Source organism: Panulirus ornatus, chromosome 72, assembly GCF_036320965.1.
Source record: "Panulirus ornatus isolate Po-2019 chromosome 72, ASM3632096v1, whole genome shotgun sequence".
Taxonomy (NCBI): Eukaryota; Metazoa; Arthropoda; class Malacostraca; order Decapoda; family Palinuridae; genus Panulirus; species Panulirus ornatus.
Genome location: NC_092295.1, coordinates 1,086,840 through 1,103,406, shown reverse-complemented (window position 1 = coordinate 1,103,406; position 16,567 = coordinate 1,086,840). Strand labels below are relative to the sequence as shown.

Genomic DNA, 16,567 nt, shown 5'->3' with positions numbered 1-16,567 from the left:
GTGTGTGGACGTATGTATATACATGTGTATTGGGGTGGGTTGGGCCATTTCCTTCGTCTGTTTCCTTGCGCTACCTCGCAAACGCGGGAGACAGCGACAAAGTATAAAAAAAAAAAAAAAAAAAAAAAAAAAAAATATATATATATATATATATATATATATATATATATATATATATATATATTTTTTTATATATATATATATATATAAAGACCATGATAGAGAATGTTTTAGAATTAATGTCCTTCAAAAGTACAACTCCTTCCCCAGACTACAAAATCAAGTACTGAGAACTCAGTAACTACAAACATAACCACCAAGATTAGTTCTTGCTTTAGTGTTATAGTAGTGTCCAAAACCATCTACACCCTCCTTGTCAGGTTTGCTGGTATTACTTCTATCTCATTACAATAAAGCAATTGACTTTGCTTAACATCTTTCCCATATGCACCATAAACCCATCCTTCTCTCTCTCTCTTACTTTCTATCTCTTTTCTAACCATTTCTCTCTACTCAGTGCCAAAAGTAACAATGACCTACAGCCTAACTACAGATTTAATAAAACCCCACTACAAAAATCATCTTCACTCCATCAATGGAATTCCATCACACTTCTTTCTTTTTACTTCCTACCTTCACATTCTTTTCCATCCCAAGCACCTACGAAAATATTTCCATACTCCCCTTGAGAACATATAGATAGACTTCACTAGTCCATGTGTCTTCCATAGATCAAGACCCTTCTACAGCCTATTTGAGTCTTTTCTAACAATTCCAATGCTTTCCAAGTACTTTCAAATCCATCTAAGGAATGCTACAGTGCTCCCTGTTGAGTACACACTTTTGAACCTATCACTTAGTATGCAGGTATTCTATGACTTCATCTGCAAAATACTAATAAACGTTATGTATATGGGTATCCTTGGAATTCACCTGCAAAAGCTAAAAGTGCAAGCAAGAGGTCACCTAAAGGCAGTATTAATGTCAGAGGATGGAAATGAGTACAGTGTATTTAAAGTCCATCCTGCCCCAAAGGAACCCATCTTACCCTGCTCCCATGTTAAGTACAGCATAAAAGCTCCAGAAGTCCTAAAAAGGGGTCTTGGGGTTGCATAACAAACTATATATAAGCATGTGTCACGCATGAAAGTGCATTAGCACTACATAAATACTTGTAATCTTTATGACCAATACTAGATGACTAAATGACAAATTTTGTCCCTGCTGCTTCCAAGATTTTCTATATATTTCAGATGTAACTTCTTAAATCTATACAAGCTGGGCAAAAGGTTCCTCAACATTTTTTTGTGGTTCTTGTGCAGACCTAACTCTCTGAATGAGAATTCAATACACTCCTCAAGATGTGCTGGTTGTGTGAAATGCATCATTCATATCTAGCACCTGCACATAGACTACTTTATGCAAGAGATGATCAAAAATCCTTTTGGTGCTCATCATAGAAAATTATGTGTAACATTCGGATCATATAACCGAACAACTTAATCATGTTCGCCTAAGCTATCAAATGACTTTGGCTGCAGATGTAGGCTAACTTTGGTTCCTACCACTGTTTACAGGGACAGAAGGCTAGTTGACATGGCAGTACCAAACTTCATCTTGACCTGACAATGACTGTTTTGTGTGTGTATTGTGGGAATGCTGCTGGGGGGTACCTTTTCAGTTCACCAGTACTTTGGAATCATATGCAACATTCCTTTGGACTAGAAAGGAAAAAGGCTCTGGCAGTGCTTTTTCTAACCCTTTACCAAGTGCAGAAAAACAAAGGTATACAGAAGACAGTAGTAACACACTAAATCATTAGTTCCTTCAATAACTGAACACTGCCTTTATACATGTATATGAGTGTCAACAAGTGATAGTTGCCTTTTATATGGCACTAACCACAGAATTCCTCGTCAGAACCATCTGGGCAGTCAGGGATGAGATCACACCGTTTATCCTTGTGGAAGCAGCTTGACATATCACGACAAATGAACTCATACCATTCACATGATGGAGGCACTGAATTTTATGAAACAAAAAAAAGCGTTACTGAAAGGTGCTTTCTTGAAGCAATAAGCACTTACTTCCAGCATGCAGTGGTATACAAAGCACAGTCATGCTACTGAGACAGCTGCAGATACCAATTCTCCAGATTCCACTGCTGTACCACATTCAAATTAAATGGCTTAATTTCACTTTGCAACTACTCTTACCATCATTTCTTTTTTATAAAAAATCCAATTCACATCTGTTTCATTAACAGCCAGTCCACTGAGGATTTCAGGTGTTTAAGGTCCTACAGTGAAAGGATAGGGAGAGTCCAGACTTGCTCTTTCAGTAGTTGTACTACTTGTAAATGTTAAACCTAAATCATAAGTATCATGATGCTAGCCAAAAACATGGTTGAGGACTCATGATACTACTTACCATTAATCCTGATTAGAAAATAAATGAAACAATCAGGAGGTGCTCCGAAGACCGTTTTACATTTATCTTACTTGCTGACACTTCATAAAGGAATAGCAGGATTTTAGATGTTTACAGCTGTATGATAAAAAGTATGGTGTGCCTGAGAAATGGTCCACTGGTTGTTGAATCGTTCTACAAGTTTTATCTAAATCATATCATAACGATTATCAGAAATGACTTTTAATTCATGACACCATATAGACATCAATTACAATGTCATGAATAGAAAAAACACCAATACAAATCTACAGAAAGAAGTCCTATCCTATAAAGTTGTTTCAGTTAAAGGTATCCCTCATCTATTCTGGGGGCTGCGTTCCCATAAAAGCTGATATAAGCGAATCGTACAAAACAAGATGGGTTTCATAGCAATAGAAGAGTTCCATTCCTAGCCAATACTAAACTGCCCCTTCTGACAGAGATTCTGTACTAAGGTTTACGTATAAACTAATAGCAATCATATAAGATCACGTAAATATTGCAAAATGAACATGAAAATGAGTATATTTTACTGTACTAACCTATACATTGTTCTCTTCTGCAAGAACAGAGCTGATGTCAGGCAAGTTTAGAGAACTACAAGGCTTGATGGAGGGAGGGAGGTTAGTTGTTTGATGTGTCTATATTACATACACAGCCAAAAGAATGAAGCCCACTCAACATCTCTAGTCTTTGTTATAGCTTCATTTGTAGAAGGACTTAAAGAATATTTGGAAGGTACCGTGACATCAACATGCAGAGTAAATACACTGAGCTCAATGTGAAAATTTATGATGCTTGAATTTATGTGCTCAACACTGAGCTGTGAATGATATTGTGATATATACTAGTACATTTATTTCTAACATATATCAATGTCTCATTATTCATGTTTTATTCATCATTCTTTTATACTAATATTCTAAAGTGCTTTTACTATTCAATCTCTTCCAACATGTGTTTATATCATAGTTTATCAAGTTTCTGTTGTACTCTTTTTAAAAGCAATTAAAAAAGTTTTTGGGGTCTGATTTCTCATTTTTGGATTGCAATAATACTTTAAATCATACAAGTAAGCACAAAGTGGTAATGGCATGGATAGGCCATATTTACTATGATTCTAAGTACCACTTCCAAGAAGATTTTTTTCTGATGTATTAGAGCGTCTCACTGTTTCTTCATTATTCCCATACTAGTAGGAATTCAACAAGCTTTTACTATTTCTTTATCACATTCAAACAAGCACAAAATAAATGTCTACTTCTTTAAAATTTATGTTTATTACAAGACCTTGTAAACAGGAATTCTGACTCACTATAAACAAAATCTGGCAGATAAAACATAAAACTACATTTGTTTTAATTCGATCCTTCATAAAACTGGATTTGTTTGAATATGATCCTTAGGAAATTAGTATAAATGAAGGTTACGTGTATATCCATACAGCACTTGATATTGATGACACAGAAATATATGCTAGAATAATACTTGATGCAAGTACTGCATTAAAAGACCTCCATAGATAATAGAAGACTTAATATATCGGACAAAAAACTGGCCTCTCTTTCATTCAAATTCAATTTCTTTTAATTAGGCCATGTTCTATGCAGCTCAATTCTATGGTGTTTCTTACATGAGCATTCTTTTTTTGTTGCTGTAAAATCTAACCTTTCTTGGAAACTGAACATCACAGAAAACACTGGGAGTCATGTTCAGGTGCAATAAATTCTTTCCTTCTCATATATTGCTCAACTACACAAAGGACAGATCTGTCTTCACCTCACAAATGGGATTTTCTAGCTCTACATACTTATGAGACAAAGTTGTATCTAATGCAGTTACTCTTATCAATTCTACTAGTCTGATCTCATAACCTGCTCCACTTGCTTTACACTGTACTATTGGTTCACTTTCTCTCTCTACAGATATCACTGTGCATTCTGCCCCTTAGAACTGGCTGCTTTTATGCCCTTATCATTACTAATATTAGATCTTGTGATCCTCAGCAAACTTCTTTGTTACATGATTTCTGTTTAGTTTGCTAATTAGCAACTCAAAGGAGGGCTATTGCAAGATCTATTTCCTTCCCTGTACCTCAAAGTTCTAGTGTTCTGCTGTGTTTCAAAAACACTGAGAAAATTCATAAAACATTTTTCCTTTTCTCATCTTAATTTCTCCCTCTTATTACCCTATTCCAGATTTCATTAATAGCCTTGCCTTAATATGGACATAGTCCATACCTGCAGCTGCCAATTAAAAAAAAAAATGATTCATAGTACTATTTCACTTCTCTATCTATCAATTTAGACATTGCTTAAGTATGTGAAAAGTGACCTGCAGTAGTAAGCTATATAATTACTCACTACTTATCTCCCACCCTAAGAGTCCCTTCTGTCTATATGAGGCTTCTGAAGCACTTAGGAAGCTGGCCATCTCCACCAGTTGGGATCAAAGGTCATGAATTGTCGTGCTGTGTGCTGTGATCTATGTTCAGAGAGTGTAGGGCAATTAAGCAATAAGTGCTTGGTGTCTTCTTTATGGTAACTGTATCATGGGAAAGAAGGGCCAAGGAATATATAGAAACGGTGTTTGTAGTAATGTAATGATGGGTGATGTCCAGAATATAATAGGGGATAGTGTGACTAGAGTTTGTCTGAGAATTATAATTTCTTATGGGTGTATGTCTGGTGGGCTGGAGTTTAAAATTAAGTAGGGAGCTCAGTTGTTCAGTGCTTGTCAGTTTATTTCAATGTGTATGTGTTCTGTCAGTGTCATTTGTTGGGGGAAGTGGAATCTCCAAGTAGAGGGTTACCGAGGCAGGTGTAAGCGTTTTATTTCTCATTGGGGTTATCGGTTTAGTTATACAGTGATTTGGGTGGGAGGTGTCTAGTGCTCTTGCAAAGAATTGGATGCCAAGCATGTTGAGGTGGGTTCTGTATTGGGAGACTCTTTGTTTCATAGTGAAGGGACAAGTGTTTATGCTTGCTAGACAGTCACTGATTGTTCCGAGAGCAATATACTGAGTAATTCCCTAATTCTACTCTATGGAGAAGGAGGATAAATGGAGACTCTTTTGCTGTGGATACCCCTGGTTGTAGAAAGACAGATATATAGAGGATGGAGTGTTATGCTTGTGGGGATCCATCTCTTTAAAAACTTACTTGACACTCAGGCCTCATTACTGCATTTTTAAGCACACTGTGCTGAAACATCTACAAAATTTCTACAAATTATCAGAGTAAAAGTAATGGCCAAGATATACTTGTGAATTTATTTCTACAATGTCATATTAATATTTCTGAAGATGTATGGCTAAATATGATCTTGAAACAAAAATCAAAAATGAATTTTTTTTTGAGAGTTGGAAAGGAAAACTTCTTGAAACATTTAAGGGTTAACTAATAGACCATCTGTTTCTAAAAACCTAATTATCCATTTGAAAAAATTCAGTCTTCCCCAAAGAAAAGCTCACAAATTTAGCAATCAGGATTTAAAGCTGGCTAAATATGATAGATAATAAACCACTATCATACTAGTAAAGGCAACGAATCAGAAATCAGTGTCTTACTACAAAGAATCAAATACCCTCAACCTTATTACCCAAGCACTACCTTGAAAAGCTACCACAGGTTGACAACCACATCCAAGATGTATAAATAATACCTTACCTCCCCGCCACAGGAGTCCCTTCTATGGGGCTTATGCAGTACTCAGGAAGTTGGCCACGTCCACCAGGCAGGATCATAGGTCATAAAGTGTGATAAGACTTTATGTGTCTCTTTATAGGGTGAGTACAGGGTAATTGAGGAGTATAAGACTTTGTGTGTCTCTCTGTAGGATGAGTACAGGGCAATTGAGGAGTAAGTGTTTAGTGCATTCAGTGTGGAAGTTGCATTATGGACAAAAGGACTCTCCTGATATGATGAAGGGGTCTTTGCAATGTTGGACCACTGGGTGACATCCAGAACATAGACTGGAAAGGATAACTTGTACATGCCTTAGAAGCATAGTTTCATTCAGCAGTATACATGGAGGGGTGGTGTTTAAAGATCGTTGGAAGAGAGCCTATTTAGTGCTCGTTGGGTCATTATAGTGTGTGTGTGTGTGTGTGTGTGTGTAAATTTTGACAATGTTGTGCTCATAAGGGGGAAGGGGAGTTGATCTATGATTACAGGTTTTTTAAGTATGAGGTAGGAATCAGTGTTTTATTTCTATTTGAGGATTTATGGTTGGTTATGGCATGATTTGGATGGAAGGGGTGCAGTGTTCTTACAAAGACCTGAGTGTCAAGCATATTGAAGTGAAATTGAATCACAAGTATTTGCCATTCTATAATGGTAATATGGAAAGTATGTGGCCCATGGGTATCTGGTAACATTTGTAAGTGTTTTTTGTGCAGTTGGCAGCTTTGTGATATTTGCTTTTGACAGGTTGGGGGTTCAAAAAGGTGAAGCATAGTTTAGGGTGGAGCAGATGAATTCTTAATTCTGAGGGATCAGGCACACTGTAAATACCTATCCAGCATAAAAATAAATCATTTCTTCAACCAGTTCACAAAGTGAACCTTTCAAGACCATTATCATCACTCACAAGTGATCTCCCATCCTTGTTTAGTAAACCAATTTTAGTTCTCTGTTTACATTTTCTTCATTCTTAAGAACCTAGTTTTTACAGTTATTTTAGGATTTATTGTTCCTTGTCCTTTGCCTTCAACTCATCAGTTTTTGGGAGATGAATTTTTGCCTTCCAAACCCAATCTTCCTTATCAACCATGCCCTCATTCAGTCCACTGAGAGCTTGTTGATCCAAGTATACAATACTGCTGCAATTTACTCTTATTGTGCATACCTCTCACCCTCCTGCATGTTCAGGCCCCGATCACTCAAAATCGTTTTCACTCTATCCTTCCATCTCCAATTTGCATTATATTAATCATTTTAGCTGTGGTGGTAAGCTGCTGATGAAAACCATGGATAATTGTTAAAAGAAAACATCATCTGGGTTTTAAATGATAGTGGGAGTCAATAAATATCATATGAAACATGGAATAGTAGTCCTATACTTTGACATATATTGCAGGAGCAGTAAAAAGGGTTAAGAATTGAATTAAAAGTGCAGCAGATCAACAGTTCATATCTAAAATGGTGGAGAGAGTAATATAAACTCATTGAGAGAAGTAATAGTGATAATGGCCTTGAAACAGCTTGTGGGATGTTCAGAGATTTACTGGGTAAGTGCTCCTCCCCGCACCTAATGTCACTACCCACGAGCAGCCACAAAATAAGTTAATTTTAGTTTGTTTTTGTTTTACTGCTGTTTAGGCTGTTTTCTAATCCTGGTAATATACATGCATAATATGGGCCACCATGGATATTTACATGTTTGTCAAAGGACAAAATGTAGATAATAGTGTAATACAATGCACTCATCAGTAATGAATTTGTGTGTTTCTATAGCTTATAAGCAGTATCAAGACTTAACTTTTTCTTTATTTTGTCAAAATATGGAATCAATTTATTCCTTTCATTAATCACACCATGGGATGGATTGCATGGAATGAGTTACTGCAGTCCTTATGTAACTGAAAATCACCTCAATCTCAATTAGAATGGCTTTAATTCCTTATCTAACTTTTCCAGGAAATTTGCAACTCTGTATTTTCATTCCTCAACTTCTCAAATGTTATTCTCTAGCTTTTTCATTCATATTCCAAATTCTTAAGTCATCTCACACAAAATGCCAATTAAAACATCACTCATCTGATCTGAAAAGATCATTTATAACCCTTTCCCTTCAAAAGGAAACATACCATCATGAACACTATTATATCTGGACATAATTATACTGAGAAATGGACTTATTCCATGCACTTTTACACTCTTATTTTTACCTTTGAACCCATATCTACTTAATGCCCTACCCTGATCACCTAATCATCTTTTCATGTCACTCAATACAACAGGTTTTCCCCAAGGATCTACTGCCTTTAACAGCTCTCTTGATAGTTCCCTTACACTATAAAGTGAAAATAAACTACTACAGTAATACTACATGCACCAGTTTGAAGAATATTTCAAATGAAATATTAAGACATGAATATTTACCATAACCCATTTTCTGAAATATGCTTATCTTTCATAAAACATCTCATGCCTCCTTTAGCATAAATACAAGCAACCCCTATCAGACCTGATGTGACATACTTTACTGTAACACTGTGATCAACTGTGCTTGATCACTGTTTACACTCACACAGAATCTAAAATTCATTTCTTAACCCATTCACTGTAGACTGGCAAGCAGGTTATGGTATTTGATTTTCTGCTCACTATGGCTGTAGTAAACACAGTCCCAATTATTAAATAATTACTGCCTCGAGGCAATATATATGGCCATTAACACTTGCAGTGGCAAGCAACACATAATCACCAAATGCTAAAGCATATACTTTTTCTATACACACAAGCAAACCTATGCTAAAATGTTATGGAGGCCTGTATGAAACATTCAGCCCTTCATCATACAATACTTTGTGAAACTGTAAAACTCTTACAATATAATTGATATTGATGATGAATGCTATCAGTAATTATATCTGTCTGTGATAAAACACTTCCAAAAATATGGCAAATCTCACTACCTATGCCAGACAATACACCTGGCATACCTCAAGTGCCAAGCAGCAGAGAAGAATATATTTATCTATATCTATTCAGCAAGGTAGTGCCAGGAAACAGACTAAGAAAGACCAATCCACTCAAATACACACGTATATACATATATATATACATATATTTTTTTTTTTTTGCTTTGTCGCTGTCTCCTGCGTTTGCGAGGTAGCGCAAGGAAACAGACGAAAGAAATGGCCCAACCCACCCCCATACACATGCCTTGATTCAATCCACTGACAGCACGTCAACCCCGGTATACCACATCGCTCCAATTCACTCTATTCTTTGCCCTCCTTTCACCCTCCTGCATGTTCAGGCCCCGATCACACAAAATCTTTTTCACTCTATCTTTCCACCTCCAATTTGGTCTCCCTCTTCTCCTCGTTCCCTCCACCTCCGACACATATATCCTCTTGGTCAATCTTTCCTCACTCATTCTCTCCATGTGACCAAACCATTTCAAAACACCCTCTTCTGCTCTCTCAACCACGCTCTTTTTATTTCCACACATCTCTCTTACCCTTACGTTACTTACTCGATCAAACCACCTCACACCACACATTGTCCTCAAACATCTCATTTCCAGCACATCCATCCTCCTGCGCACAACTCTATCCATAGTCCACGCCTCGCAACCATACAACATTGTTGGAACCACTATTCCTTCAAACATACCCATTTTTGCTTTCCGAGATAATGTTCTCGACTTCCACACATTCTTCAAGGCCCCTAGAATTTTCGCCCCCTCCCCCACCCTATGATCCACTTCCGCTTCCATGGTTCCATCCGCTGCCAGACCCACTCCCAGATATCTAAAACACTTCACTTCCTCCAGTTTTTCTCCATTCAAACTCACCTCCCAATTGAATTGACCCCCAACCCTACTGTACCTAATAACCTTGCTCTTATTCACATTTACTCTTCACTTTCTTCTTTCACACACTTTACCAAACTCAGTCACCAGCTTCTGCAGTTTCTCACATGAATCAGCCACCAGCGCTGTATCATCAGCGAACAACAACTGACTCACTTCCCAAGCTCTCTCATCCCCAACAGACTTCATACTTGCCCCTCTTTCCAAAACTCTTGCATTCACCTCCCTAACAACCCCATCCATAAACAAATTAAACAACCATGGAGACATCACACACCCCTGCCGCAAACCTACATTCACTGAGAACCAATCACTTTCCTCTCTTCCTACACGTACACACGCCTTACATCCTCGATAGAAACTTTTCACTGCTTCTAACAACTTGCCTCCCACACCATATATTCTTAATACCTTCCACAGAGCATCTCTATCAACTCTATCATATGCCTTCTCCAGATCCATAAATGCTACATACAAATCCATTTGCTTTTCTAAGTATTTCTCACATACATTCTTCAAAGCAAACACCTGATCCACACATCCTCTACTACTTCTGAAACCACACTGCTCTTCCCCAATCTGATGCTCTGTACATGCCTTCACCCTCTCAATCAATACCCTCCCATATAATTTGCCAGGAATACTCAACAAACTTATACCTCTGTAATTTGAGCACTCACTCTTATCCCCTTTGCCTTTGTACAAAGGCACTATGCATGCATTCCGCCAATCCTCAGGCACCTCACCATGAGTCATACATACATTAAATAACCTTACCAACCAGTCAACAATACAGTCACCCCCTTTTTTAATAAATTCCACTGCAATACCATCCAAACCTGCTGCCTTGCCGGCTTTCATCTTCCGCAAAGCTTTTACTACCTCTTCTCTGTTTACCAACTCATTTTCCCTAACCCTCGCACTTTGCACACCACCTCGACCAAAACACCCTATATCTGCCACTCTATCATCAAACACAGTCAACAAACCTTCAAAATACTCACTCCATCTCCTTCTCACATCACCACTACTTGTTATCACCTCCCCATTTGCGCCCTTCACTGAAGTTCCCATTTGCTCCCTTGTCTTACGCACTTTATTTACCTCCTTCCAGAACATCTTTTTATTCTCCCTAAAATTTAATGATACTCTCTCACCCCAACTCTCATTTGCCCTTTTTTTCACCTCTTGCACCTTTCTCTTGACCTCCTGTCTCTTTCTTTTATACGTCTCCCACTCAATTGCATTTTTTCCCTGCAAAAATCGTCCAAATGCCTCTCTCTTCTCTTTCACTAATACTCTTACTTCTTCATCCCACCACTCACTACCCTTTCTAATCAACCCACCTCCCACTCTTCTCATGCCACAAGCATCTTTTGCGCAATCCATCACTGATTCCCTAAATACATCCCATTCCTCCCCCACTCCCTTACTTCCATTGTTCTCACCTTTTTCCATTCTGTACTCAGTCTCTCCTGGTACTTCCTCACACAAGTCTCCTTCCCAAGCTCACTTACTCTCACCACCCTCTTTACCCCAACATTCACTCTTTTCTGAAAACCCATACAAATCTTCACCTTAGCCTCCACAAGATAATGATCAGACATCCCTCCAGTTGCACCTCTCAGCACATTAACATCCAAAAGTCTCTCTTTCGCGCGCCTGTCAATTAACACGTAATCCAATAACGCTCTGTGGCCATCTCTCCTACTTACATAAGTATACTTATGTATATCTCGCTTTTTAAACCAGGTATTCCCAATCATCAGTCCTTTTTCAGCACATAAATCTACAAGCTCTTCACCATTTCCATTTACAACACTGAACACCCCATGTATACCAATTATTCCCTCAACTGCTACATTACTCACCTTTGCATTCAAATCACCCAATACTATAACCCGGTCTCGTGCATCAAAACCACTAACACACTCATTCAGCTGCTCCCAAAACACTTGCCTCTCATGATCTTTCTTCTCATGCCCAGGTGCATATGCACCAATAATCACCCATCTCTCTCCATCAACTTTCAGTTTTACCCAAAAATATACATATATACACATTTACATATTCATTTATATATATATATATATATATATATATATATATATATATATATATATATATATATATATATATATATATATATATATAATCCCTGGGGATAGGGGATTAAGAATACTTCCCACGTATTCCCTGCGTGTCGTAGAAGGCGACTAAAAGGGGAGGGAGCGGGGGGCTGGAAATCCTCCCCTCTCGTTTTTTTTTCTTTTTAATTTTCCAAAAGAAGGGACAGAGAGGGCCAGGAGAGGACATTCCAAAAAAGGCCCAGTCCTCTGTTCTTAACGCTACCTCGCTAACGCGGGAAATGGCGAATAGTTTAAAAAAAAAAAAAAAAATATATATATATATATATATATATATATATATATATATATATATATATATATACTTCCATACACATACATATACATATCAACATATACAAATATATACATATATATAAATACACATACACAGCCATATACATATATACACATTTACATATTCATACTCGCATACCTTCACCCATTCCCAGCGCCACTTCACCCCACAGGAAACAGCATTGCCACCCCCTGCATTAGTGAGGTAGCACCAGGAAATCAGACAAAAAGGGTTACATTCATTCACACTTAGTCTCTAGCTGCCATGTGTAAGGCACTGAAACAACTTCCTATCTACATCCAGGCCCCACAGACCTTTCCATGGTTTAACACAGACGTTTTACATGCCTCTGGTTCAGTTCAGTGACAGCATGTCGACTCCGGTATACCACATCGTTCCATTTCACTCTATTCCTTGCACGCCCCTCACCCTCCTGTATGTTCTGTTCCCGATCACTCTAAATCTTTTTCAATCTATCATTCCACCTCCAATTTGGTCTCCCACTTCTTGTTCCCTCCACCTTTGACATATATCCTCTTTGTCAACTTTTCCTCACTCATTCTCACCATAAGTCAAAACCATTTCAACACATCCTCTTCTGCTCTCTCAAGCACACTCTTTTTATTACTACACATAATTTTTCACCATGCTGAGTTTGCTTAATCATATTTAGAAAAATATGATCTAGTTAAACCTATTAACAAAACTATGGAAATAGAAATACAAAAGCGTAACAGAAAGGTGTGGTAATAAGAATGTGGCTGAAAGAGCTGGAGATGAAGTGATGAAATGGTATGGATACATGGAAAGACTGAGAGAGGAGAGGCTGACAAAGAGGATATGTGTGTCAGAAATGGAGGAGAAAAGGAGATGGGGAAGAACAAATTGGAGATGGAAGGATGGAGTGAAAAAGTTTTTGAGAACTTGGGGCCTAAACATCTAGGCGGTAGAAAGGCATGCCATGGGACAGAGTGAACTGGAGTGATGTGGTTTACATGGGACAATGTGCTCTCTGTGCACTGAGCTTGGGCATACGAAAAAGTTGAGGAAACCAGGGAAAGGTCTATGCCTGGTTTTGGGTTGAGGATCATGGTTTCATTGCATTACACATGAAAACTAAAGAAAGGATAAGAGTGAATGAGGCCTTTCTTCATTTGCTTCCTGCACTACCTACTTAATACCAAATATGCTGATCAAGTAAGAAATAAAGAAAAGTAAACTTCCAGCATACAAAAGTGTATAATTGATTCTATGACTGATGAAGAATAAGGATTAAATAATCATGTGTTGAAGGAAGCTACTACAAATAACTCTTATAATTCTGAATTGACTTTTTAATCCATTATTGTCTTCCTTTCTGTTGACATCACTGGTATAATCTTAACAATCATGAACAACTTAAGCATCAGAAATAGATTCATAATGAAAAGGTATATGCAAAGCCTCAAAATTTATAAACCTCACAGACAACTGCATAAAAGAGCTCCTGTGGGTTTCCAGATATTCAAAATTGATAATATAAAAAAAATTTCTACATTGAAAACAATAATGACAAGCAATTCTAAATGTCTAATAATAAGAAAAGACTTGCTGTGAGTTAGTTAATGTCTAATAATAAGAAAAGACTTGCTGTGAGTTAGTTACTGAGAAAATACAAGTGAAAAACAATACGTATATCCTCAGAGTTAAACAGTACTATGGTCCTAAACACACTACTTATAGCATCATTACCACAGTAAACAAATTGGCTACCAGGCAAACTTAGCACATGGACTTGCTTAACCTTGTCATATATCATTATCAAATACATTACAAAATCTCTCTATAAGTTGTTGAACAAAGGTGTAGAACAAAGGTGTATAGCTTCTGAAACAGATAGACTGAGAATAATTGTCCACTTTGTACACTTCGGAAAGATAAGCCTAGAGTTTAAGGATGGTTTGATGAATAAAATGCTTGAATGGATGATCCCCAACAACATATTAAATACTTTTGCTTATAGCAGTTAATCATTGGGTAAATTAAGTCAACTGCTACCTTGAATTCTCATATGATGAATTCAACTGATATTCACAGAGTACAAATTTAAACACTCTAATTAGGTAGTTTGGCTTCCAAACAATAATTGTGCTGTGCTTCATCAGGACAAACTGTTTGCTCAAAACACTTTTCAAGCTGCATGGTTAATACTGAAACATATAAGGAATTTCTAATCAATAAACTTGCACTGAAATACTTTATGTTCAAATGCAGCCAGAGAGAGCTACTATTTAAAGAAATCAGGGAAAACATTAACAAATTGTAAATATATAAAACATTACGTAAAATTACACTAATCAATTCACTTAATTATCTTACCTGGCTTGCAACTGTCACCAGGTATACTTGGATTGCCCTCATACCCACTGGCACACAACTCACAACGACGACCTTGATAACCCTGCTGACAATTGCAGGTTACACGACCATCATTATCCAAGTAGCAGGATGTACTGAACCTAAAGGGAGATGTAAACATATATAGTACAAACACTGATTTTTTTTCTCCATATAAATTTCTTTCTTTCATGGGCAACCAACGTTTATCCATCAATAATTCCTTGCAACAAATTACAAAAGAGAAATGAAATATTATCCCTGAGTTTATACATTTTTTCTTGAGACCAGACAAGCACAACCTTAAATTACAATAGCTCTCACGTCTTGTCTTGATATTGTGGCGGACCACACAAGTTAATGGAAAGTCATTTCATCATTCTTATGAAGCAAAGCCAGCTACTGGATAACTAGAAATGCAGCAAGTAACAAGTGACAACATGTCCTTTATTCCTTCCACCTAGAACAAATCCTATCATCAGATAGTAGCATCTCCATTTCAGACACTTCTAATTCATTATGTTAAATTAACTTTTTTACTGTATACAAGATGGATTGGGAGGAAAGGCTGGAGTTGTTTATGTTCATCTCTGCCCTGTCATGTCAGAGAAAACTGCCTCATATTGAATCTTATGAGGCTGATTCATAAATGAAAGCAACAAAAACTTTATCAAAATATTTATTACTCTAACAAGGGGATGGCGGCCACAAATTAGCCTTCATTTTCCTTCTAGAGTTCTTTAAGTATCACAAATGCCACACAAAAACAAATGAGCTTTCACCTACAGACCACATATATATTTTTTTTCATTATACTTTGTCACTGTCTCCTGAATGGCCCAACCCACCCACATACACATGTATATACATAGCACCCACACACGCACATATACATACCTATACATTTCAACGTATACATACATATATGTACATGTTGGAAAGGATCACAATTTTGCGCGTGATCAAGATATTCCTATGAGTCCATGGGGAAAATGAAACACGATAAGTCCCCAAGTGCACTTTCGTGTAATAATCACATCATCAGGGGAGACACAAGAGAGAAATATAAGTCAGTTGATATACATCGAAGAGGCGTCCTAGCTTCGTCTCTTCGATGTTTATCAACTGACTTATATTTCTCTCTTGTGTCTCCCTGATGATGTGATTATTACACGAAAGTGCACTTGGGAACTTATCGTGTTTCATTTTCCCCGTGAACTCATAGGAATATATATACATGCGTATGTGGGTGGGATGAGCCATTCTTTTGTCTTTTCCCTTGCACTACCTCGCTAACAAGGGAGACAGCAACAAATTATAATAATAATAAGTCAGTCAGTTGTTGTTCGCTGATGATACAGCGCTGGTGGCTGATTCATGTGAGAAACTGCAGAAGCTGGTGACTGAGTTTGGTAAAGTGTATGAAAGAAGAAAGTTAAGAGTAAATGTGAATAAGAGCAAGGTAATTAGGTACAGTAGGGTTGAGGGTCAAGTCAATTGGGAGGTAAGTTTGAATGGAGCAAAACTGGAGGAAGTAAAGTGTTTTAGATATCTGGGAGTGGATCTGGCAGCGGATGGAACCATGGAAGCGGAAGTGGATCATAGGGTGGGGGAGGGGGCGAAAATTCTGGGAGCCTTGAAGAATGTGTGGAAGTCGAGAACATTATCTCGGAAAGCAAAAATGGGTATGTTTGAAGGAATAGTGGTTCCAACGATGTTGTATGGTCGCGAGGCGTGGACTATGGATAGAGTTGTGCGCAGGAGGATGGAT

At 37.5% G+C, this 16,567-nt stretch overlaps 1 protein-coding gene across 7 annotated transcripts in view; it reads right to left on the bottom strand.

Moving 5' to 3' along the window:
• LOC139748045 (basement membrane-specific heparan sulfate proteoglycan core protein-like) overlaps positions 1 to 16,567 on the bottom strand; it is a 261,917-nt gene that overhangs the window by 241,456 nt on the left and 3,894 nt on the right. For 6 of the 7 annotated variants that reach the window (XM_071660608.1, XM_071660610.1, XM_071660611.1 and 3 more), the window contains exon 2: positions 14,779 to 14,918. In XM_071660608.1, coding sequence (XP_071516709.1) covers positions 14,779 to 14,918 — 140 coding nt within the window. Of the gene's footprint in view, positions 1 to 1,902; positions 1,997 to 14,778; positions 14,919 to 16,567 lie in introns of those variants that run through there. The other variant, XM_071660612.1, reaches the window with a different exon arrangement.